The 24,190-nt window shown below is 40.4% G+C and overlaps 1 protein-coding gene across 2 annotated transcripts in view; it reads left to right on the top strand.

The window, feature by feature from the left end:
- ATG5 (autophagy related 5) overlaps positions 1-24,190 on the top strand; it is a 124,307-nt gene that overhangs the window by 39,705 nt on the left and 60,412 nt on the right. For both annotated transcript variants that reach the window (XM_081094170.1, XM_081094169.1), the window contains one exon: positions 15,169-15,331. In XM_081094170.1, coding sequence (XP_080950296.1) covers positions 15,169-15,331 — 163 coding nt within the window. The remainder of the gene's footprint in view (positions 1-15,168; positions 15,332-24,190) is intronic.

Genomic DNA, 24,190 nt, shown 5'->3' with positions numbered 1-24,190 from the left:
GAAAGTATATTAGTGGTTTTCAAGGGCTGGAGAGAGGGCAGAATGGGGAGTGGCTGCTTACAGATGTAAGGTTTCTGGAGTGATGAAAATGAGTGATGAAAATATGTGGTTAGATAGTGATGGTTGCACAACCTTGTAAGTATACTGAAAACACTGAATTGCACTCCTTAAAATGGTGAATTTTAAGTGCATTGTATATGAATTATATCTCAATTATAGAATAATGGTTACTAATTTTCCATATTTGGGAGAAAAAAAATCAATGTGTATCACAGAAGCTCAGCAAATCCCAAGCAAGTAAATATATAGAACACTACACCTGGGCACATCATAATTAAACTGCTGAAAGCCAGTTTCAAATGGAAAGTTAAAAGCAGACACACAAAGATGGCACATGACATAAGAGAACAGTAAGGTGAATGATGGCTGGCTTTGCATCAAACAGTGGAGATCAAAAGACAATGAAACGACATCTTAAAGGACTGAACAAACTACAGACAGGAATGAAGAGCTCTGGCAATCCTATCTAATAATAGACAAACATGGTAATTAACCATACCTCCAACACACTTTCCATTGGCTAATCAGGGCGATATGCAAATTAACTGCCAACCAAGATGGCGGCCGGCAGCCAGGCAGCTGAAGTGAACAGGGGGCTTGCTTGCTCTAGTGATGGAGGAAGCCAAGGTTCCCTGCCTGCCGCTGCCGGCCTCTAAGCTGCAACTCTAAGAAACAATGTTGCAATTATAGAAGCTAAACAAACCCCAGAAACTGCTTTCAGCCAGCTGGGCCTCAGAGCTGGAGCTGCAGCAGTGTTTCAATTATAGAAGCCAAACAAACCCAGATACCTGCTTTCAGCAGCCGAGGTCTCAGAGCTGGAGCTGAGCCTCAGAGCTAAAGCTGGCTCTCAGTTCCAGTGACAGCCATAGAAGGTAAATAAATCCCAGAATAATAAAAAAAAAAGAAAACAAGGAGAGGTTGGGCACTTCAGTCACCGGTCAGCCTGAAAATGGCCCTCAGCCCCTCACCCAGACTGGCCAGGCACCCCAGTGGGGAGGGACCCCCACCCTGAAGGGGGTGTGACCAGCTGCAAACAGCCATCATCCCCTCATCCAGACTGGCCAGGCACCCAAGCGGGACCCCCACCCTGATCCAGGACATCCTTCAGGGCAAACCATCTGGCCCCCACCCGTGCACCAGGCCTCTATCCTATATAGCAAAAGAGTAATATGCAAACTGACCCTAACAGCAGAATGGCTGGGAATGACTGGTCACTATGACACACACTGACCACCAGGGGCCAGACCCTCAATGCAGGAGCTGCCCTCTGGTGGTCAGGGCGCTCTCACATGGGAGGAGCTCTGCTCAGCCACAAGCCAGGCTGATGGCTGCCAGTACAGTGGTGGTGGTGGGAGCCTTTCCTGCCTCCGCAGCGCTGAAGATGTCCTACTGCAGTTTAGGCCTGCTCCCCGCTGGCAAGTAGACATCCCCCGAGGACTACTGGGCTATCAGAGGGATGTCTGATTGCCATCTTAAGCCCAATCCCCCGGGGAGCAGGCCTAAGCCAGCAGGTGGTCATCCCCTGAGAGGTCCCAGACTGCGAAAAGGCACAGGCCGGGTTGAGGGTCCCCCCACCCCCCCGAGTGCACAAATTTTTGTGCATTGGGCCTATAGTCTAATCTAATAATAGACAAACATGGTAATTGACCATACCTTCGCTACGCTTCCCATTGGCTAATCGGGGCAATATGCAAATTAACTGCCAACTAAGATGGCGGTTAACCGCCAACAAAAATGGCGGCTAATTTGCATACTGCAGGCAGGGTAGGACAGCGCCAGGCCCCCGTTGCGACCAGGGGGTGGGCAGGGGCTGGGGTGAAGGCAAGCGGTGCCGATCGCCTCGCCCAAGCCCTCACCCGCCCACTGGAGATGGTCCCACTCCCGTGTGCGACCCGGGGGCAGGCGGGGGCTGGGGCAAAAGCAAGACACGCGGGGCCCACTCCGAGAGAGAGAGAGAGAGAGAGAGAGAGAGAGAGAGAGAGAGAGATTGATTTAGAGAGAGAGGCGGAACTTGGCATCCCGCATCCCTCCCTGATCCACCACTGTGATTCCAAGACAGCGAGGGCTGCCTTCTGGCCGCAGCTCCAGGTCCCTCACTCCCACCCCAGGCCCGAGAGCACAGTGCTGGGCAGGGGCACCCAGGGGTTCGGGAATGCAGCACGAGGGGCCAGCACGATGTGGGGGGTGGGGGGGCTGTGTTTACACCGCCAAGTTTCCCACTTCTGCCCTGGCCCGTGCATCCCTCCTCCTTCCCCTCATAGGCCCAGCTCCTGCCTACATGCTTGCTGGGCAGGCCCAACTGCACCAAGGAGTGAGCCATGGCAATCGGGATGGCCACTTCCTGGGATGGGATGGCCGGACCACGGCGATTCATGAGGGCGATGAGGCCCGTGGGGCATGCGCAGTTCTCGGGCGTCAGGGGTGGCCGGCCAAGCTGAGTCTGGCTTCAGTGGGGCCAGTGGGAGCCCGAGGCCACCCCAACCTCCACAGGTCCTGGGCAGATGGTGACTCAGTGGAGAGCGGTGTCTCCATGCATGGTGCCCAGGGGCAGCTGTGAGCTGCTGCAACCCCGCCCCACGCTTCAGGGAGAGGGAGAAGGCTCGCAGCCACCAGCACCCTAGGCTGCACTGCCTGTGCCTCAGCCTGCCAGGTTGGCAGGGTCCAGAGCAGGTGAGCTGCTCCCTTCCCCCAGTGGTAGAACAGGGAGGAGAGTGCTGGGTGCAGGGAGAGGACCTCAGCTGGGATCCTTCTAGTGTGGGCAAGGGGCCCAGCCTGGGCCTGGTGGGGAGCTTAGGAAGTCTGGTTAAGCAGGCGCCGGTTCATACCAACTCTTACTCTGCCATCTTCCTCCAGCTCTTCAAGCAACCCTCCCTGCCCCACCTGTCCAGGGGCACGGGCTCTGGGTGACCTCCCTGAGCTCAGACTATGGACCCAGAGACCTCAAGGAAGAGTGCCCGGCTGGGCCTGGGCAGGGGCTGGTGTAGAACTACCAGGGCAGAGTTGCTTCAGTGTCTCAGTGAAGTTTGCAACTGACCCAAGGAGGAAACCTGAGAGGGGAAAGGCCGGGAGGCATGAATTGCCAGCACTTTAGCCACTTGAAAACGGCTCCACTTGGAATGTGAGGCAGTTGTATGTTCAGCTGAGAAGTGAGGGGGCTGAACCCCACCATCGCTGGGCTCTTGTCAGTCCGAGGCCCAAGCGTCCACCACAACAAGGGGAGAACAGAGCGAGGGGCCTGGAGGAAGGGAGGACAGTTGAAGAAAACCGTGTCTAGACTTTCCCCAGCCCTCTCCTTCTTTCTGTTGCCTACAGGAGCCCCAGGCCCGGCCACAGTTCTGTCTCCACCTTTTAGTCCCCTACTCTCCAACCACAGAGGAAAGAAATAAGGAAGGAGTCTGTGCTGCCTTCAGAAAGTATCTATATACCTGATCGGCCAGTTGCCTTCCACAGAGGGAGGCCAGACTGCGGCTTAGGCCCGCTCCCCACAGGGACATTAGTAGGATATCCTGTGAGGGCTCCCAAACTGTTAGAGGGGGCAGGTTGAGCTGAGGGATGCCCCCAAGTGCACAAATTTTTGTGCACCGGGCCTCTAGTGGTAAATAAATGGTAAATATAAAAGATTATTTCTTTTAACTTTAAAAGAGAAATGACTGTTTCAAGCAGTGGTTCTCAACCTGTGGGTCACGACCATTGGAAAACACATATAGCATATCAGATATTTACATTATGATTCATAACAGTAGCAAAATTACAGTTATGAAGTAGCAACGAAAATAATTTTATGGAGAGAGAGAAGATGGCGGCGATATAGGCAGACGCGTCCCAGGTCCTGTCCCGGAGCAAATGGAGAGAGCAGCTGAAACTAATAGCATCCACCCCGAATTGGCGAAATTGTTCAGCTGGTGAGACAGTTTGCAGCCGGGAAGAGCAGAACTCCCCTGGAAAGGTAAAAAAAAACCAGGGTTGTGGGCAGGAAAGTTTGCCAGACCTCTGAGCCCAGAGAGTCGGAGTGAGACCGCGTGGCAGACAGCCGCATCCCTTGGGACAGGCACAGCCCCTGACGGGGGAAAGGAGAACCGCGGGATTCCTGGCGCCGCCGGGGGAATTGAGAGCTGGGTTCTGTGATCACGGAGGACAGAACCTAAAGGGGGCAGCCTGAAGAGCTGACCAGACCATGCAGTCCCGGTAGGAGAAGAAGCTTACAGAAACCGAGCCTTTCCCGTTTCCGCGGCCGGCGTTTGTTTGTTTGTTTTCACTGAATCCTGTTCATGGGACATTTCGGATACAGACACTCACCTGTGCTGAAGAGAGGGAGAGTGTGCGGAGGAGTAGAATCTGGGGAGAGACTGAAGAGAGAGGGGGGCCGGGAGAGGTGGCAGCGAATTGAGTGCTGAGACACCCCTGAGCCCAGGTCTGGGGCAGCCATTCTCTCTGGAGAGTGAGACTCCTCCCCCCAACCCCCAGGCAAGGAGCACAGCCACACCCAGATTCCACCCTGTAGGAGATCAAGGATTAAAATAATCTGATCAATCCCTAGGAGTTAACAGGGTCTGGCCTATAGAGGGATTTTCAATCCCAGCAACAACACAGCGCCGGTAACTAACTATTACGCAGCCAGCTCTGGGCAGTGAACTTCCACTGGACAGAGAGGCCCTATAGCCTCAGAGGCCAACCCCAGAACACTGCCACCCAGAGGCTGACCCACAAACTGACTCTTTGCTAAACACAAAATAAGGCAGTCTGGGAAACAAATGCGGCTTGCTTTAAAATAAGGACTGTGGTTTACAACACAGAGGAACAGTGTATCGCAGGGAAACCCAACACTCTCCTGAATACCTGGCAGGTCTAAGGTGAGCCACACTGAAGAATAGAAGAACCGAAGGACCTTCACTACTGCAATTCTTTTTTTTTTTTTTTTTCTTTTTTCACCTTTTAACTAAGAAACCAATTTTTTTCTTCTTCTTTTTTTTTCTTTTCTTTTTTTTTTCTTCTTTTTCCATCACCTCATTTTACCCTTTTAACTACTACCTTCTTATTTTTAACCAGTATTATTACTGCTACCATTTTACCATTTTTTAAAGTGCCATTTTATTTTCTCTTTATTTTATTTTGGGATTAGTGTTCTCATTCTATTTTCATCGTTATATTATTGGTTGTTTCTAGTTTGCATTCATCTCCAGGGAGCTGTTGCTGGAATCTGTTGGGATTAATGGCGGTTCTATAGGAGTATTCTCCTCATATTAAAAGTCTCTTCCCCTCTTCCACTTCATTCTCTCTTTTCACTCTTTTCTTTTCTTTTTTTTTTTTTTCTTGTCTTTTCTTTTCTCGCTTTTTTTCCCCCCTCCTTTTTCCCAATTTCATTTTTGCACTCCTTTTTTTGGTCCCTACTTTTCTTTTTTCTTTTTTATCTTTTTCCCTTCCATCCTCCTTATCCTCTAATTCTCTTAATTCGGGTGGTCACCTTTATTTGGGGTTATTAATATCGTGAGTATATTTGTGTATACTGCCGGGTACGTGGTGCCTTGTTGTGTTGTATTTTGTGCCTTTAAATCAATGCAGCAGATTGAAGCTACAGCAACCTCCAGAGCACCACACCCTCTGCTGAGGAACAGCAGCTGTATGTGAAGCCTCGCCCCACCAGCCAGAAGAGCCACCTCAGCTGTGAACAGCACACACCAGAGGAGCTGCTGCCAACTGAAGAGCAGCTGCTACCGCAACCGCCCGAAGAGCAACCACAGACCAAGGAGTCACTGCCACCAAGGGAGCAACCACTGAACGACTCAACGTCTAGATATGTCAGTGAGATCAAACATGGGTAGACAAAGAAACCCCCAAAGGAAAGAGAAGGAGGACTCTCCAGAAAAGCAGCTAAGTAATACAGAGGCATGCAACATGACAGACAAAGAATTCAGAATAAGGGTCCTAGAGTGCATAAACCGGATGGAGGAAAAAATCAACATCCTCTGCAAGAAGCAAGAAGAAACAGATGAAAAAATCGATAACATATGGAAGAAGCTAGAAGAAACAGATGAAAAAATCAACAACTTAAGTAAGACCCAAGAAGAAATGAAGAGTGATATAGCTGCAATGAAAAACTCCATTGAAAGTATCAACAGTAGACTAGGAGAAGCGGAGGACCGAATTAGTGAATTAGAAGACAAGGAAGCAAAACACACCCAAAATGTACTGCAATTGGAGAAAAAAATTAAAAGACAGGAGGAGAGCCTAAGGGAGCTTTGGGACAACATGAAACGAAACAACATACGAATAATAGGGGTACCAGAACAACAGAAGGATGAACAAGGATTAGAAAACCTATTAGAAGAAATAATATCAGAAAACTTCCCTGAGGTGGGGAAGAAAAAAGTCACACAAGCCCAGAGAGTCCCAAACAAGGTGAACCCGAAAAGACCCACACCAAGACACATCATAATTACCATGGCAAATGTTCAGGACAAAGAGAGAATCTTACAGGCTGCAAGAGAGAGACGGAAAGTTACATACAAGGGATCTCCCATTAGATTGTCAAATGATTTCTCAACAGAAACACATCAGGCCAGAAAAGAATGGACAGAAATTTACAAAGTGATGCAAAGCAAAGGACTGAATCCAAGAATACTCTATCCAGCAAGGCTATCATTCAAACTTGAAGGGGAAATAAGAAGCTTCACAGACAAAAAAAGGCTAAGGGAGTTTATCACCACCAAGCCAGCAATGCAAGGAATGCTAAAGGGACTGGTATAAAAATAATAAAAAGCTCAGAAAGAAAACAGCCACACACACAAAAAAAGAAATGGCTACAAATAAGTACCTTTCAATAATAACTTTAAACGTAAACGGACTAAATGCTCCAAACAAAAGACATCGAGTGGCTGAATGGATAAAAAAACATGACCCATACATCTGCTGTCTACAAGAAACCCACATCATTAGAAGGGACTCACACAGACTGAAAGTGAAAGGATGGAAAAATATCTTTCAGGCAAATGGAAAGGAAAAGAAAGCTGGGGTAGCAATACTTATATCGGACAAAATAGACCTCAAAGTGAAGGCCATAACAAGAGATAAGGAAGGCCACTTCATAATACTAAATGGATCAATTCAACAAGAAGATATAACCCTGGTAAACATATATGCACCCAATGCAGGAGCACCCAAATTCATAAAAAAACTCCTGGAAGATATCAAAGGAGAGATCGACAACAATACAATCATAGTAGGGGACTTTAATACACCACTGACAGTACTGGATAAGTCCTCTAGACAAACAATCAGCAAAGATACAGCAATCCTAAATGACTCACTAGATCAGATGGACTTAATAGACATCTTCAGAACACTTCACCCCAGTGCCACGGAATATACATTCTACTCCAGTGCTCATGACACATATTCAAAAATAGACCATATATTGGGTCACAAGCAAAGTATCCCCAAATTCAAGAAGATTGAAATCATAAAAAGCATCTTCTCAGACCACGATGGCATAATATTAGAAATAAACTACAATAAAAACAACCCAAAATACTCAAACACCTGGAAGCTGAATAGCATGCTATTAAATATTGATTGGATTACCAATGAAATCAAAGAAGAAATTCAAAACATCCTGGAAACTAATGACAATGAAAACACAACAATCCAAAACCTATGGGACACAATGAAAGCAGTCCTGAGAGGGAAGTTTATAGCTCTACAGGCCTATCTCAAAAAACAAGAAAAAATGGTAGTAAATCAGCTAACTCTACAACTCAAAGAATTAGAAAGAGAGCAACAAGAAAACCCCAGAGTGAGCAGAAGGAAGGAGATAATAAAGATTAAAGCAGAAATAAATGACATAGAGACCAAAAAAAAATACAGAAAATCAATGAAACCAAGAGCTGGTTCTTTGAAAGGATAAACAAAATTGACAAACCTCTAGCCAGACTCACCAAGAAGCAAAGAGAGAGGACCCAAATAAACAAAATCAGAAACGATAGAGGCGAAATAACAACAGACCCCACAGAAATACAAATGATTGTTAAAAAATACTATGGTCAGCTCTACTCCAGCAAACTAGACAACCTGGAGGAAATGGACAAATTCCTAGAAAAATACAACATTCCAAAACTCAATCAGGAAGAATCTAAAAATCTCAACAGGCCAATAACTATGGAAGAAATTGAAGCAGTCATCAAAAAGCTTCCATCAAACAAAAGCCCAGGACCAGACGGCTTCACAGGGGAGTTTTACCAAACATTCAAGGAAGAACTAAAACCTATCCTCCTCAGACTACTAAAAAAAATTCAAGAGGAAGGAACACTTCCAAGCTCATTCTATGAAGCCAGCATCACCCTAATACCAAAACCAGGTAAAGACAACACAATGAAAGAGAATTACAGGCCAATATCCCTCATGAACATAGATGCCAAAATCCTCAACAAAATCTTAGCAAATCGGATCCAGCAGTACATCAGAAAGATCATACACCATGACCAAGTAGGATTTATCCCAGGGATGCAAGGATGGTACAATATCCGCAAATCAATAAACGTGATACATCACATAAACAAACTGAAAGAAAAAAACCACATGGTCATATCAATTGATGCAGAAAAAGCATTTGACAAAATTCAACACCCATTTTTGATAAAAACTCTCAGCAAGGTGGGAGTAGATGGATCATACCTCAACCTAATAAAAGCCATATATGACAGGCCCACAGCCAACATCATACTCAATGGACAAAAACTAACACCATTTCCCCTAAGAACAGGAACAAGACAGGGATGCCCCCTCTCACCACTCCTGTTCAACATAGTACTGGAAGTGTTAGCCATTGCAATTCGGCAAGAAGAAGAAATAAAAGGCATCCAAATTGGAAAAGAGGAAGTAAAACTGTCCTTATTTGCAGACGACATGATATTATACATACAAAACCCTAGAGACTCCATCAAAAAGCTACTAGACTTAATACATGAATTTGGCAATGTAGCAGGATACAAAATTAACCCCAAGAAATCTGAGGCATTTCTATACACCAATAGTGAACTTTCAGAAAGAGAGATTATAAAAACAATCCCGTTTACCATCGCACCAAAAAAATTAAGCTACCTAGGAATAAACTTAACTAAAGAGGTAAAAGACCTCTACTCAGAAAACTACAGGACGTTGAAAAAAGATATAGAGGAAGACATAAACAGATGGAAGAACATACCGTGTTCATGGATTGGTAGAATCAACATCATTAAAATGTCCATACTACCCAAAGCAATCTATAAATTCAACGCACTTCCCATTAAAATACCAACGGCATACTTCAGAGATCTAGAACGAACTCTCCAAAAATTCATCTGGAATAAAAAAAGACCCCGAATAGCTGCAGCAATCCTGAAAAAGAACAAAGTAGGTGGGATCTCAATACCAGATATCAAGTTGTATTACAAAGCCACTGTTCTCAAAACAGCCTGGTACTGGCACAAGAATAGGCATATAGATCAATGGAATAGAATAGAGAGCCCAGAAATCGGCCCGAACCAATATGCTCAATTAATATTTGACAAAGAAGGCAAGAACATTCAATGGAGCCAAGATAGTCTCTTCAATAAATGGTGTTGGGAAAATTGGACAGATATATGCAAGAAAATGAAACTAGACCACCAACTTACACCATACACAAAAATAAACTCAAAATGGATAAAGGACTTAAATGTACGACAGGAAACCATAAAAATTCTAGAAGAATCCAAAGGCAACAAAATCTCAGACATATGCCGAAGCAATTTCTTCACTGATACAGCTCCTAGGGCACTTGAAACTAAAGAGAAAATAAACAAATGGGACTACATCAAAATAAAAAGCTTCTGCACAGCAAAAGAAACCATCAACAAAACAACGAGAAAACCCACTGTGTGGGAAAACATATTTGCCAATGTCATATCTGATAAGGGCCTAATCTCCAAAATTTATAGGGAACTCATACAACTTAACAAAAGGAAGATAAACAATCCAATCAAAAAATGGGCAAAGGACCTAAATAGACACCTTTCAAAAGAGGACATTCAGAAAGCCAAGAGACATATGAAAACATGCTCAAAGTCACTAATCATCCGAGAGATGCAAATCAAAACAACAATGAGGTACCATCTCACACCTGTCAGACTGGCTATCATCAACAAATCAACAAACGACAAGTGCTGGAGAGGATGTGGAGAAAAAGGAACACTTGTGCACTGCTGGTGGGAATGCAGACTGGTGCAGCCACTATGGAAGACAGTATGGCGTTTCCTTAAAAAACTGAAAATGGAACTCCCATTTGACCCTGTGATCCCACTCCTTGGAATATATCCCAAGAAACCAGAAACACCAATCAGAAAGGATATATGCACCCCTATGTTCATAGCAGCACAATTCACCATAGCTAAGATCTGGAAACAGCCTAAGTGCCCATCAGTAGATGAATGGATTAGAAAACTGGTACATCTACACGATGGAATACTATGCTGCTGTGAAAAGGAAGGAACTCTTACCATTTGCAACGTCATGGATGGAACTGGAGAGCATTATGCTAAGTGAAATAAGCCAGTCAATGAAGGAAAAATACCACATGATCTCACTCATTCATGGATAATAGAGACCATTATAAACTTTTGAACAATAATAGATACAGAGGCAGAGCTGCCTCAAACAGATTGTCAAACTGCAGCGGGAAGGCCGGGGAGGGTTGGGGGGCAGGCGGTAGGGGGGTAAGAGATGAACCTAAGGACTTGTATGCATGCATATAAGCATAACCAATGGACATAAGACACTGGGGGATAGGGGAGGCTGGGGGACTGTCTAGGGCGGGGGGATAAAATGGACACATATGTAATACCCTTTGTAATACTTTAAGCAATAAAAAAAAAAAAATAATTTTATGGTTGGGCATCACCACAACATGAGGAACTGTATTAAAGGGTCGCGGCATTAGGACGGTTGAGAACCACTGAAGCAAGAATAATACAGTTTTAAGGAAGGTTAATGTGCTGTGATTCACCTAAAGCAGTGCTTAGAGGGAATTTAAGACTTTTTTCTATTTGTAGGGAAACACACTACCGATAGCTGGAATGAAAAATGGGATATCGCTACAGATCCTACAGCTATTTAAAGGATAGTAGGAAATATTATGAACAACTTTATGACAGCAAATTTGACAAATGGGCAAATTCAATGAAAATACAACTTACTAAACTGACACAAGAAGTAGCAAATATGAATAGCCCCTTAATGTATAAAGAACAAATTTCTCACAGTGAAATTTCTTGCCTAGTCTCATTAGTGAATTCTGATATTTAAGGAATAAATAATATCAATCTTTACATATGGTTTAGTAAATAAAAGGGAGGGGAATGTTTCCCAACTTGCTTTGCAGGACAGAATAATTCTGATACTAAAACCTGTTAAAGATATTAAAAGAAAAAAAAACTGCTGACCAGTATCCCTAATGAACATTCTGGTAGGTGCAGACACTCTCATAAAAATACTAGCAAATCGTGTACAGCAACATTTGAAAAGGATAATGCACCATGACCATGTTGATATCATCCCAGGAATGATCAGGGTGATTCAACTTTTCAAATATCAATTAATCAATGTAATTCAGCACATTAACGGAAAAAAAGTAGAAAAATTATATGATCAGATTAAATAGATGCAGAAAAAACTTTTGAGAAAATTCAGTTCCCATTTGTTATCAAAACGCTTTAGGAAGCTTTTGAATAGTAGGGAATTTTCTCAATTTGACACAGTAAATATGAAAAGCCTACAACTAAAAATCGTAGTAAATGGTGCTTCAATGAATGTTTTCACTCTAAGATCAGGAAATAGGCAAAATTGTTCCCATCACTTCGACACAGGCAGTTTTGGTTTTGTTCTTCTAAAAAGGACTGTGCCATTAAAAATCAAAGGATTTATGGGGACAATGTCTTAGGGGCACAAAACTCAAAAACTTCTTTAGTGGCAAATGAAAAAGATAGGAACCTAATAAGAGCACAGTTTTATAAATGTTAAATAATTAAGAAATACTTAAATGCTGTAAAAAATATGGCACTTTATGTTGAAAAAGACTAGACATTTGCTTGTAGGAATGAACATTGTAAGGGTTTGCTGCTTGTCAGTTGTAAAAGAAAGGTTATCTGAAATTAGACAAAATTGGAACATTGGCTGTGAATAGCTCATAATGTGGATTGAGGTAGCAGGTCTGTTTCTGAGATATGTCTGTTTTGTGTATTCTTTTGTAGCTTGGTATAGCGGGGTACAGTTTTCTGTGCTCCCTAGTATTTCTTGTAGACAATATTTATAAAGATAAACATGAAATTCACATTGCTCTAATTGTCCCTTAATATATCTTTCACTTAAACAGACAATTCATATATATGTATATATGAACATATAATATGCATAATATTATATATATGTTCATATGGGAATAACCAATGAGCACAGGAAAAGGTGCTCAACATCTTTAGTCCTCAGGGAAATTTATATTAAAATCACAATGATATTGTTCCACACTCTAGTGTAACTAAAATTAAAAATATTGACAGTACCAATTTTCAGGATATGAGTAACCCTCATACATTGTTGGTGAGAGTGTAAATTGTACTATCTCCTTGGAGAACAGTTTGACAGTTTTTAAATAAAATTAAACATAAACTTCCTCTATGACCCAACATGTTTTCAAGATATATATCAAGAAAAATGAAAATATGTGCACAAAAGACTTGAACACTAATGTTATAGCAGTTATCTTAATAGCCAAAATCTGGATACAGTCTTAATGTCTAACAGATTGGGGTTAACAGATTGTTGAACATTCAGTGGTATGCTGCTACTCAGCAACAAAAAGAACTAACTACTGATACATGCAGTAACAGATGAATTTCAAAAGTGTTAGGTTAAGAGGAAGATGCTAGATTACACATTACTACATAGTCTATGATTCTGTTTATATGCAGTTATATAATAGGCAAAATTAGTCTCGGATGATAAAAATTTGACCAGTGATTAGCTGGGATAGAAATGAGGGAACTGATTGCAAAGGGCACCAAGGAACTTTTGAGGGGTTATAGTAATATTCTGTACCTTGTTTGGTCTGACAGTTATGCAGTGTCAAAAATTCATCTTAACTGTCCACTTAAAATTTCTGCATTTCACTGTCTGTAAATCATATCAATAAATTTGACTTATTTTTTAAAGTTTATTGAGAGAGGACAGAGAGGTGAGAACAGTCATGGTCTCTGTCTTGTGGTGCTTTAAGAGTAGGGTGACAGAATATAAATATTATAGAATCAACTAGAAGGAATTTGTGAAAACTTAACCTAGACTTGGGGAATAAGAGAAACTTCCTGTAGAACATGATGTCTGAACTGAACTTGAAGGTTGAGGAGGACTGGGGTGGGAAGTCGTGGTGGGGAGGGCAGGCGTGTAAATGGTAGAGAGATAGGCAAGGACAAAGAGTTACAGGTGGAGGAAATAGATTGTGTAAATGCACAGAAATGAGAGTATGACTGAAAGGATGTTTGAGCAGATGACATATTGAAGATTATTGGAGTAGCGAATGTGTGTGGTGGGGGAGTGGGGAAAGAGAAGAGTATATGTGAAATGGGAGTAAGAGATTTTCCTGGAGATGTTGGTTAGCAGAGATGTAAGTCATTCAGAAAACGGAAGGCTTTAGAAGTAGTTTGATTTTATCCTAAAAGTAGCAGATCAGCTGAGTGATTTGTATTTTAGAAAGATCACTGTGAATCTAAATGTAAAGTATAAGTGAAAGGGTGTAAGACTGCATGGGAACCAGTTGGGAGGTTTTCAGAATGGTTCATTTTTAGTTTGTGCTGGAAAGTGGCACTGGGAATGTTGAAAGTGGGTGGCTTCAGATCTTCTTAGGATGTAGACTCAACAGAACTTGAGTGGATGTAGGAGTTTTTTTACTTAGGAGCTTTCCATGACTTAAGTTATTGAATGTTTTCTATTAATACAGTAATACAATTAGGCTACGACTAAATGCTATTTTCACCATTATTATTGGACTCTTTATTGAAGGACTTATAGAACAGAGTCTTTTCCTGTAAAATAACATTCGAATATAATCATTAAGTATTTAGGTGTTATGGAGGAAGTGGTGTTGCATAGTGGTTAAGAGCTGGGACTCTGAGGCAGACTGATATTAGCTCTACCACTTGCAAGCTGTAGGACTATCTACTCCTTGAGCTTTAATTTTTAAAAAATCTGTGTAATAGCAATGACAGTAGTGTTTAGAGGGTTATTATAAAGTTTAAATTATAATTATATAAAAAGTCTTAGCACAGTGTTGCATAGTATTCAGTTAGTGTTAGGTATTGCTGTTATCTTTTTTTTTCCAGTGAAGAGTGCATTAGTCATCTCATTTGCATAACTGTTTATCTGACCTGTGATCATTGCCTCTACCTGAAAGATTCACTGAAGGTATAGGATATAAATTTGGCTATTTGACCTTAAACATTACATTTTAACAGCTTTCTTAAACTCTAATTGGCCTGTAGCAAACTATGCATATTAAAAGTGTATACTTTGATAAGTTTATACCACACTTTATGTATTCATTTACCTTTTGACATTTAGGTTGTTTCCTGTTTTGTTATGTTTCTTTTTTAATCATACAAATAAAGCTGCTGTGCACATTAATGTACAAGCCTTAGGTAAATACCTCGTTGTAGAGTAACTGGATTAGATGATAGGTATATGTTTACTTAACAAAAACTATCAAACTGTTTTCCAAAGTAGTTGTACCATTTTACATTCCCACCAACAGTGTGTGTGAGTTCCATTCCACACTCTTGCCAACCATAGGTACGGTAAGTCAGAAAGCTACCTTTAAAATTAGTACTATTTCATATTTTTGTTTCATGTTGTTATAAACATGTACGGTTTATTTGGAAGAAGTATAAAATATACCTGTACTAAATCTGTAGTTGTTCTGAAGTCTCTTCATTAAGAAGGTAAGAAAGAGATGGTTTACTAAAAATATTGGAAAATCGGGGAGATACAGTTCTTTAAGAAGCTAATTTTATACTGTTTTATATGTGTATCTATATATTTTTTTCCCTTTGATAGGGTTTTCCAGAAAAGGACCTTTTGCACTGTCCATCTAAGGACACAATTGAAGCTCATTTTATGTCTTGTGTGAAAGAAGCTGATGCATTAAAGCACAAAAGCCAAGTAATCAATGAAATGCAGAAAAAAGATCACAAGCAGCTCTGGATGGGATTACATAATGGTAAATATAGCAATGTTTAATTTCAGAACGCCCTTTATAAAGTATGGAGTAATTTTAATCTGCGAGTAATTGGTACATTTTAGGATTGATGGTACAAGTTTAGATTCCAGTCTCTAAGCACAAAATTTTGCAAAGAAGCTATCTTTAGTTATCCCTTAAATTGTACCCTCCCAATATCTCTCTATTCCTGTATTCCCCAGCATTGGACTGATTGCTTTGCCCATAGCATATCACAGTGGAAACTTCCTGTGTTTAGCTTCTGGGATAAGTACCTTTCTCCTAATCATGATCCTTTGGAATTGCAATTGCATACTGTTTGCATACCAAAGCACCTCCATTTGGGCAGGGCATTTGGGCAACCTTTGTTTTCTCTGAACAATAAGACTTGCTTTGTGCTTAGACACTCTCTCCTGGGACTTAGAAAATACACTCAAGGAAAAAATTGAGGGAAATCTGCAATTTACCTCTGTATTCTTCATCTTTAGAGATGATACTTCCTTAATCTTTTCTGCACTGATTGTCCTCCAGTGCCTTCAGACAGTTGTATGTACAGGAAGTCCTTTTGCACCAGCGGTTCTCAATCTGTGGGTCGCGAACAATGAAAATACATCCTGCATATCAGATATTTATATTACAATTCATAACAGTAGCAAAATTACAGTTATAAAGTAGCAACGAAAATAATTTTATGGTTGGGGATCACCACAACATGAGGAACTGTATTAAAGGGTCACGGCATTAGGAAAGTTGAGAACCAATGCTTTGCACAAATCCAGTATGCATGAGTTTTAGTTAACATGTTTTAGTTAAATAATATCATTCCAAGTTGCCAAGATAGTAATCATAAAAGAAAAAAATATTTTTTGTAATTTTGTCTGGTGACTGATGGTAACTATTGTGGTGATCATTTTGCAGCATATACAAATATTGAATCACTAGAGTCCCAGTGCACGAATTCATGCACAGTGGGGTCCGGCTGTCCGCCTCCAATTTGGGTGGGGAGGGCCGGTTGGGGGCAGGGCTGGCCAGGGGGAGTTATTAGTGTCAAAGATCTTTGCAGGATGTATACATGTTTGCTATTGGCTTTTGGATGAGTTGAAGCTTCAAAGGCACCTTAGTGTCAGGGACACTTACAGCTTCTGTTTCTAAGCTTCTCCCTAGACAGGTAATAAGGTTTAGTTCCCTGCTGAAAAACCCTATGAAGAGAGGCCATGGTGTGACATGGCTGCCCTCTTTGGTAGTAAGCAGTGGAGAGAGAACGCAGGAAGATGGTGGCTGTTCTGGGCACCTCTCCTGGACACCTGACTGACAGTCCAGACCGTGAGCAGTTTTCCTCCTGATCACTCCTCATTCAGATTCCTGATCTATGAAGGCTGGAGAGCGTTTACTTACTTAGAATCAGTGAAGGTCACACTTCAGTGATTGGGGTAGGGGGGGCTCATTGGGGGTGGAGCCAGCAGGGGCAGGGGTTGTGTGTGGTTGGCTGGCCAGCCCCACCCCTGATTGGGCCGGTTGGCCGCCGCAGTGCACGTCATACCCACCGGTTGTTCTGGTCATTCCACCCTTTGGTCATTTGGCTTTTATATATATAGATTGTGTTGTACACCTGAAACTAATATAATGTATGTTACTTATACTTCAACTTAAAAAAAATTCCAGTTTCCCAAGAATATGGTTCAAATTTCATTTGCCATGCTATTTAATAATTACGTAAAGTACAAGCTTGATTGCCAGCTTTTCAGTTGTGAATCATTATGCAACAATACATATGCATTGTGATCAGTGGTCAATCACTTTCTTTCCGTGTCTGTCAGTGAATTGTCATTATGCATCTGTTATTTTCATCCACAGACAGCAGAACATGTAGTTATGTTACCTCCTGGTCTCCAGTCCACAGAACATTTTATAACACTGGATAATCAAAAGAGAGAGTTGGCTAAGAAAGATGAAAATGAAGTAAAGAAAGAAAAAGTAATAAATCTGGAAGCTAAATTTGAATAGAATGTAATGGAATTATAGAAGACATAGCTGACTGTGAGAGTATGAACACTACCACCATTTGAGAGAGTTTAGATAACAACCACAGGAAGTTAATGAAGGTGAACTTTTCCACATACATGTGGGAAGTGTTGTGATGAAAAGAATGAAGTTATCCCAGAGGAAGTGATGCTGGCTAAAAAACACATTAAAGGGACAGATATTTCATGACATTGAAAACAAAAATGGTAGTATGTTAGAAATTGATTCAAACTTGCAGAGGAGTATGACAATTCACAGTTTATGAAATACTAGAGGCCCAGTGCACGAAATTTGTGCACTGGTAGGGTCCCTAGTGGCTGCCAGCTGCTGGCTGCCAGCTGGGTACTCCCTCCCTTCCCCTGGCCGCCTGCCGCCGCAGCTGCCACCATCCGGGGCCTCCCTCCCTTCCTTTGGCTGGCCCTGCCCCCTGGTGGAACTCCTGGTCGAGGGGACAATTTGCATACTACACTTTTATTATACAGGATTCTTGCTGGTAAGTTACATGTCCAGGAAGCAAGCACTATTCAAACATACTTAAGCTTTTTTTTTTTAACAAAGAAATAAAACACTAATTCTCCATGTTCCTAATGTTTTAAATTACTGTGTACTAAATAAATATAGTATTAGTCTTAGTAACATTTTTATTTTTCTGTACATTTATAACCAGAGTTTTTAATGTTTTTGACAATTTTGTAAAGATCAATGAACAATTGTGATTTTCTCCTTAATTGTTAAGATCACTTTGCATGTTTACATCTTGCATGGTCACGTTTCCAGTCCCATACTGCTAGGCAAAGCAAGGAATGCCAATAATCTGTCCATCTTTCAGAATTGTTTTTGGACATGGAGTTAGTCCAATATAAGCTGCTCTTTTATAGCAGCTATTAGAATAAAAGAGAAGACCCTCCCCCCCCAAAAAAAAACACAACAAAACACCCCATAATTAAAAAAGATGTAGCCCTAGCTGGTTTGGCTCACTGTATAGAGCGTCGGCCTGGGGACTGAAGGGACCCAGGTTCGATTCCAGTCAAGGGCATGTACCTTGGTTGCAGGCTCATCCCCAGTAAGGGGTGTGCAGGAGGCAGCTGATTGATGCTTCTCTCTCATTGACGTTTCTAACTCTCTATCCCTCTCCCCTCCTCTCTGTAAAAAAATCAATAAATACATTTTAAATAAATAAATAAATAAATGTATATATATGCATTACCCATGGACACAGCCAATGGTGTGGTGAAGTAGGGGAGGGGCAGGGATGGAGGCAGGCTAGAAGGGGTCAGTGGTGGAGGGAGGGAACATCTGTAATACTTTAAACAATAAAGATAAAAGAAAACAAAAAGCAAAAAATTTTTAAAAAAGTGATCCAGTTTTACCTTCTGGATTATATTGTTACCATGTCAGAGGTGTTCATAGTTATTTAAGTATTAAACTTTCATTATGCAAGATACAGAGTATTATCTAACTTCAGTATACAAAAGGCACATATTTTATGACTCTGTATTGTAAAATAAATTTTCTCATTTCTTTTAAGTGTCTTAGATTTAACCTGAGGTACCTGGAGTTGCTCATGTTTGTACCTCTGATAATTTAGCAACTATATTATTGCAGAGGTAGGCACCAGGCCTTTCATCTCATTTATATTACAGAATACACAAATTTTGATTAAATGATTAAGAGTTTACAATCTCTTAAAGTATACTTTTCCCTTTCCTTGCTGGTTATTTGAAGATGAAGTGACATTGTAGGAGACTTGTGAACCAGAAGGTTGCCTAAATGGAAGAAGACAGGAATCTTCCGACGAGAAAAGGGGTCTGAAAATAATTTGGCTTCAGAATTGAAGTAAATAATTTAAATGGACATTTAAGTAGATGTCCTTTTTTTTTTAAAATATATTTTATTGATTTTTTTACAGAGAGGAAGGGAGAGGGATAGAGAGTTAGAATCATTGATGAGAGAGAAACACCGATCAGCTGCCTCCTGCACACCTGCTACTGGGGATGTGCCCGCAACCAAGGTACATGCCCTTGACTGGAATCGAACCTGGGACCCTTTAGTCCGCAGGCTGACACTCTATCCACTGAGCCAAACCGGTCAGGGTGTAAGTAGATGTTCTTGAACTCTGTTGTGAATATGATGAGTCAGCTACAGAGAGCTTATTCATAAGCAGAAGGATGCTAAAAAATATTAAAATGTTTCATTTGGGGCATTAGAGGGCTGGGTGTGGAGAGTGATGGTTAAGAATTGTGAAAAGGAAGGTCTGGTTTTTAGTTATCAGCTCTGCTAGTAGCTTCTTAGGGCAAATCACCCAGTTTTTTTTACCTTCAGTTTCTTTCTCTTATAGGTGTCCTTAGAGGCTTTAGTGAAACACTAATAGAGTTTATGTGAAAGTGCTTGAAAGGAAGCAAAGCTGTCTTGATAAAAAGAATGATCAAGAAGTCACTTTGAGATTCCAGGACTAGGGTTGGCAAACAGTGGTCATGGCCAGCCATCTGTTTATGTAAATAAAGATTGGAACTCTGCCACACCCATTCATTCATGTATTTTCTGTGCTGCTTTCAGCCACAGTGGCAGAGTTAAATAGTCATGGCAGAGACCATGTGGCTCACCGCCTAAAATACTTATCTTTGTTGACCCTTTTAGAAATACTTGTCAGCCATAAAAAGCTTGACCAAATCAACAGCTCATATTTATCATTGACCTAAAGCATGGTTCAAAATGTCACATACTCAGAACTTGGTATAGCATAATGTATCAGACTTAGTGTAATAGCTGCTTTCAGTGATTATTTTTAAGACATTTAAAAAATTTATTTTTTTATTGATTTCAGAGAAGAAGTGGGGGAGAGAGAGAGAGAGAGAGAGAGAGAGAGAGAGAGAGAGATAGAAACATCAATGCTGAGAAAGAATCATGAACTGGCAGACTCGTGGGCATGTCAGCCTGCAAGCTGGGCATGTGCCCTGACCTGGAATCAAACTGTCGCCTCCTGATTCATAGGTTGATGCTTAACCCTGAGCCATACCAGCCAGGCATGGAATAAAATTTTTTCCCTGGCCAGGTGGCTCAGTTGGTTGGAGCATCATCCTATACACTGAAAGGTTTTGGGTTCGATTTCTGGTCAGGGAACATACCTAGGTTTCAGGTCCAATCCCTGGTCCGGTTGTGTCCAGGAGGCAACCAATTGATATTTCTCTCTCACATTTCTCTCTCTCTCCCTCTCTCCCTCTCTCCCTCTCTCCCTCTCTCTCCCTTCCCCCCTCCCTCCCCCTCTCTCTTTCTCCCCCTTCCTCTGTCTCTTAAAAACCCCAATAAAAGCATCCTTGGATGAGGATTAAAAAATATATATATTTTTATTCCATTTATATATTTAGCTATTATTTTTTTAGCTATTATGTTCAGTTTTGTTTGTGTTGGTAATGATTGGGCTTACACACTCAAAATATTGTGTGAGGTATCCTGTGGATACTGGAGACTTTGATAGTTTATTTTCTACTTTTTAAAAATGAAAATATTAATTTAGGAAATTTTTAGCTGGGTGAAGGTTATAGAAAATGCTACTGTCTACATTAAAGTAAATTGGTAAAAGGTGGGTGTAGAAGTTAATTTGTTCCTTCTGCTTAGAATGCCCTTTCCAATCCTTTTTGTCTATGTAACTTCTGCTTACGTTTTAATGCTCATCTCTTTTGCCACCTTCTATGTGAAGCCTTCCCTCTTTTTTTAGCCAATAAATATTTATAGAACATCTAACTTGTGCCTGACACTGTTTTAGGAGCTAGTAATCGTCCAGCAGTGATTGAACAGACATGGACCCTGTCTTTGTGGAGCTTATAGCTAGTGAAGGCAGAACTTTTCATACTATCGTGGCTCCTTGTCCATTTATACGCACTTTTGCTCTCATATTTCATCACATTCTGGAATAGTTATAGTTTATGTATTCTGCTGGAATACAAATTTCTCCTGGTTAGACTGTATTACACATTTTGGTATCCCCAGCACCTACTCTAGTCTTAGGCATAGGGTAGACAAAATAAACATTGACTGAATGAATGACTCCTTTATTTTATTCCTTTCTCATACTATAAGGAAATCATATTAACAGCTTTTTATAAATAGTTTAATATTAGTGTAAAATAGTAGAAGTGCCTTGTTTTAATTTACCGAAATAGAGTTTGTTTACGAATTTTTCCATCCAAAAGAAAGTCCTATTAATTTGTGAAGTCAAAGATTATTTCACCTTTTGGTTGGTATAATTGCAAACTGGTCAAGATTGAGACATAGCAGATGGTAAATTTATATATTCAGAACTGCACCTGTAGAGTATAACAACTAAACAATGATTTAAACATTTTTTGAATACTTTCAAATGCTAATTTTAATTTTTCAGATCTCTGTGAAAGAAATAAGAAAAGCTTTGAAACCAAGAAAACTCATTTAAGACATACTCTGCCTTCCAGTGTTTTTTATGGGTTTTCCTTTTTGATGTAAAAGTATAACTTCCCTGTGTAACAGAGTTAGTGACTGCAAAAAAAAAGAAAAGAAAGTACCATTTTTATTATTTATAAGGCAGTTGTATATAGTATTTATAATACCAATGTGCAGGTATTAAATGTCAAGTTGTTTTTCTTATAAGCTAGAGATTTGAGGAAATCTTTAAAAAAATGTAATATATGATTTAGTTTTCAGCCTTAATTTTCTGTATATATTAAAAAAGAAATGATGGCATTAAATAAATTTATAGACCTTCAAATAAATGCACGTTTTGACTGCTAAATGTTGAATATACTAGTATATATGTTGTTTCTAAAGTGAGGTTAATCTCTTTGAGTTAGATTATGTTTTAGACAAATTAATTATTTTTTGGTGTACCATTCTAACCTAATACTGGTTTTTAAGAGGAAATAGTGATTAGCTAACCATGATTTTTATAGAAGGTCATAACATTTTGAAAGTACTTTTGTTTGGTAGGTGAAGTAAAAGATAAATGCAGTGGTTCCAGATCTTTGGAGGCTTGTCTGATAGAGGCAGTTGGGTTGTAATTAGATTGCTTTGCTTCCATTAGTTGCATATCTATATACACTGAGTGTCCAGATTATTATGACCACCTGACATTTATAGGCAAATTAGCTATAATTTCGCACTGAAGTTGCTAGAGGGCCAGACCATTATAAATAGGGAAGCAGGTTGTTTACCATGACAGTACAAGTGATTTTTTTTCTGAAGATATGGGTAAACAATGCGATTTAACAGCCTTTGAATGTGGGATATATTTGAACGTGAATCAATAGTATGCTATAATTTCATTAAAACTAATTGTGCTTACATTTTTTAAAAAATATATTTTATTGATTTTTTACAGAGAGGAAGGGAGAGAGATAGAGAGTTAGAAACATTGATGAGAGAGAAACATTGATCAGCTGCCTCCTGCACACCTCCTACTGGCGATGTGCCCGCAACCAAGGTACATGCCCTTGACCGGAATCGAACCTGGGGCCTTTCAGTCCGCAGGCCGATGCTCTATCCACTGAGCCAAACCAGTCAGGGCTGTGCTTACATTTTTAAAAAATATATTTTTATTGACTTCAGAGAGGGAGAGAGAGAATCATTGATCAGCTGCCTCCTGCATGCCTTGAGCCCAAAACCTGGGCATGTGCCCTGATGGGGAATCGAACTGTGACCTCCTGGTTTATAGGTCAACACACAACCACTGGGCCACACCAGCTGGGCAGTGCTTACATTTTTGAAGTAACATGTGTCTTCTATATTTTTTCTTTTTCTTCTTCTTTCGCTTAATTTCATCTCCCTTTCTAGATTTCCTTGTGGTACTTGACCTAGTTCTATATATATATATATATATATATATATATATATATATATATATATTAGTAACACTTCTTCTGTCTCTCTTTTCACTTAAGTTTACTTAGTCTCTGACCCATTCCTTCATTATCTTTGTGGGGTCTGGATGGCCAAATAAATATTTTAGCTCAGAAATCTCTAACTAATGCTGACCAGTGTATGACCTATTCCCAGGTACCTATTTCATGTACTTTTTAAACAAAGACATGGAAATTACTTTATTGAGAATTTCAGCATTTCAAGCCTCTCCTCTCTCACCCCACCGCTGTAATACTCTCTTTACTCCATCTCTGCGTATGCAGACCAATTCTGATTCAGTGGCTATGAAAATAAGCTCTGGGTGTTAGAATTCTCTATATTAATGATGTCTTTTCCTGAACCAGAGACGTAAATACAGTTCTATAATAGTGCTAATTTCTTATTATTCATTGCATGTCACTGCTTTAAGAACTAGAAGATTCAGAAATCCTATTATGTGAAAACCACATTTAAGTATTAACTATGCCAGTATTTTAATTAGCTGAATTCAGAGAGCTGCAAGGTTTTAACACAAACACTAAAAAAAAGCAGCCCTTAAAAAAAAGAGTACAAAATAAACAAATTTGTTCATCTAAGATGCAGTGTGTTGAGTCAAGTTCTGATTATTATCTTCAAAGTGGCTTTCTACTTATGCATTTCTTCCCCCAGAGTCCATTTAGGATTCAGACTATTCTTGATTCCCTGGCTTTTTTTTTTTTTTTTTTTTTAACATGTAGCTTATTTCTATCATTAACAGTAGATGGATATCAATAAAATATCTCATTTTTAAAATTGGAGTTAATTTCCATAAAAGATTTAACCAGCAAAATTTTACTTTATTTTAAATTATCATAAGTCACACTCAAAATTAAACTTCAAGATTTTTTGGGCTGTTTTTCTTTAACTAGCTTCTTGTTTTTGATAATATACTTCTTACATTTTCTCATAGGCTTGTTAAGGGGAAAGACTTTA

This window comes from Myotis nattereri (genome assembly GCF_964212035.1).
Source record: "Myotis nattereri genome assembly, chromosome: 6".
Lineage (NCBI taxonomy): Eukaryota > Metazoa > Chordata > Mammalia > Chiroptera > Vespertilionidae > Myotis > Myotis nattereri.
The sequence above is the reverse complement of the archived record's forward strand: the minus strand, read 5'-3'. Positions and strand labels throughout refer to the sequence as shown.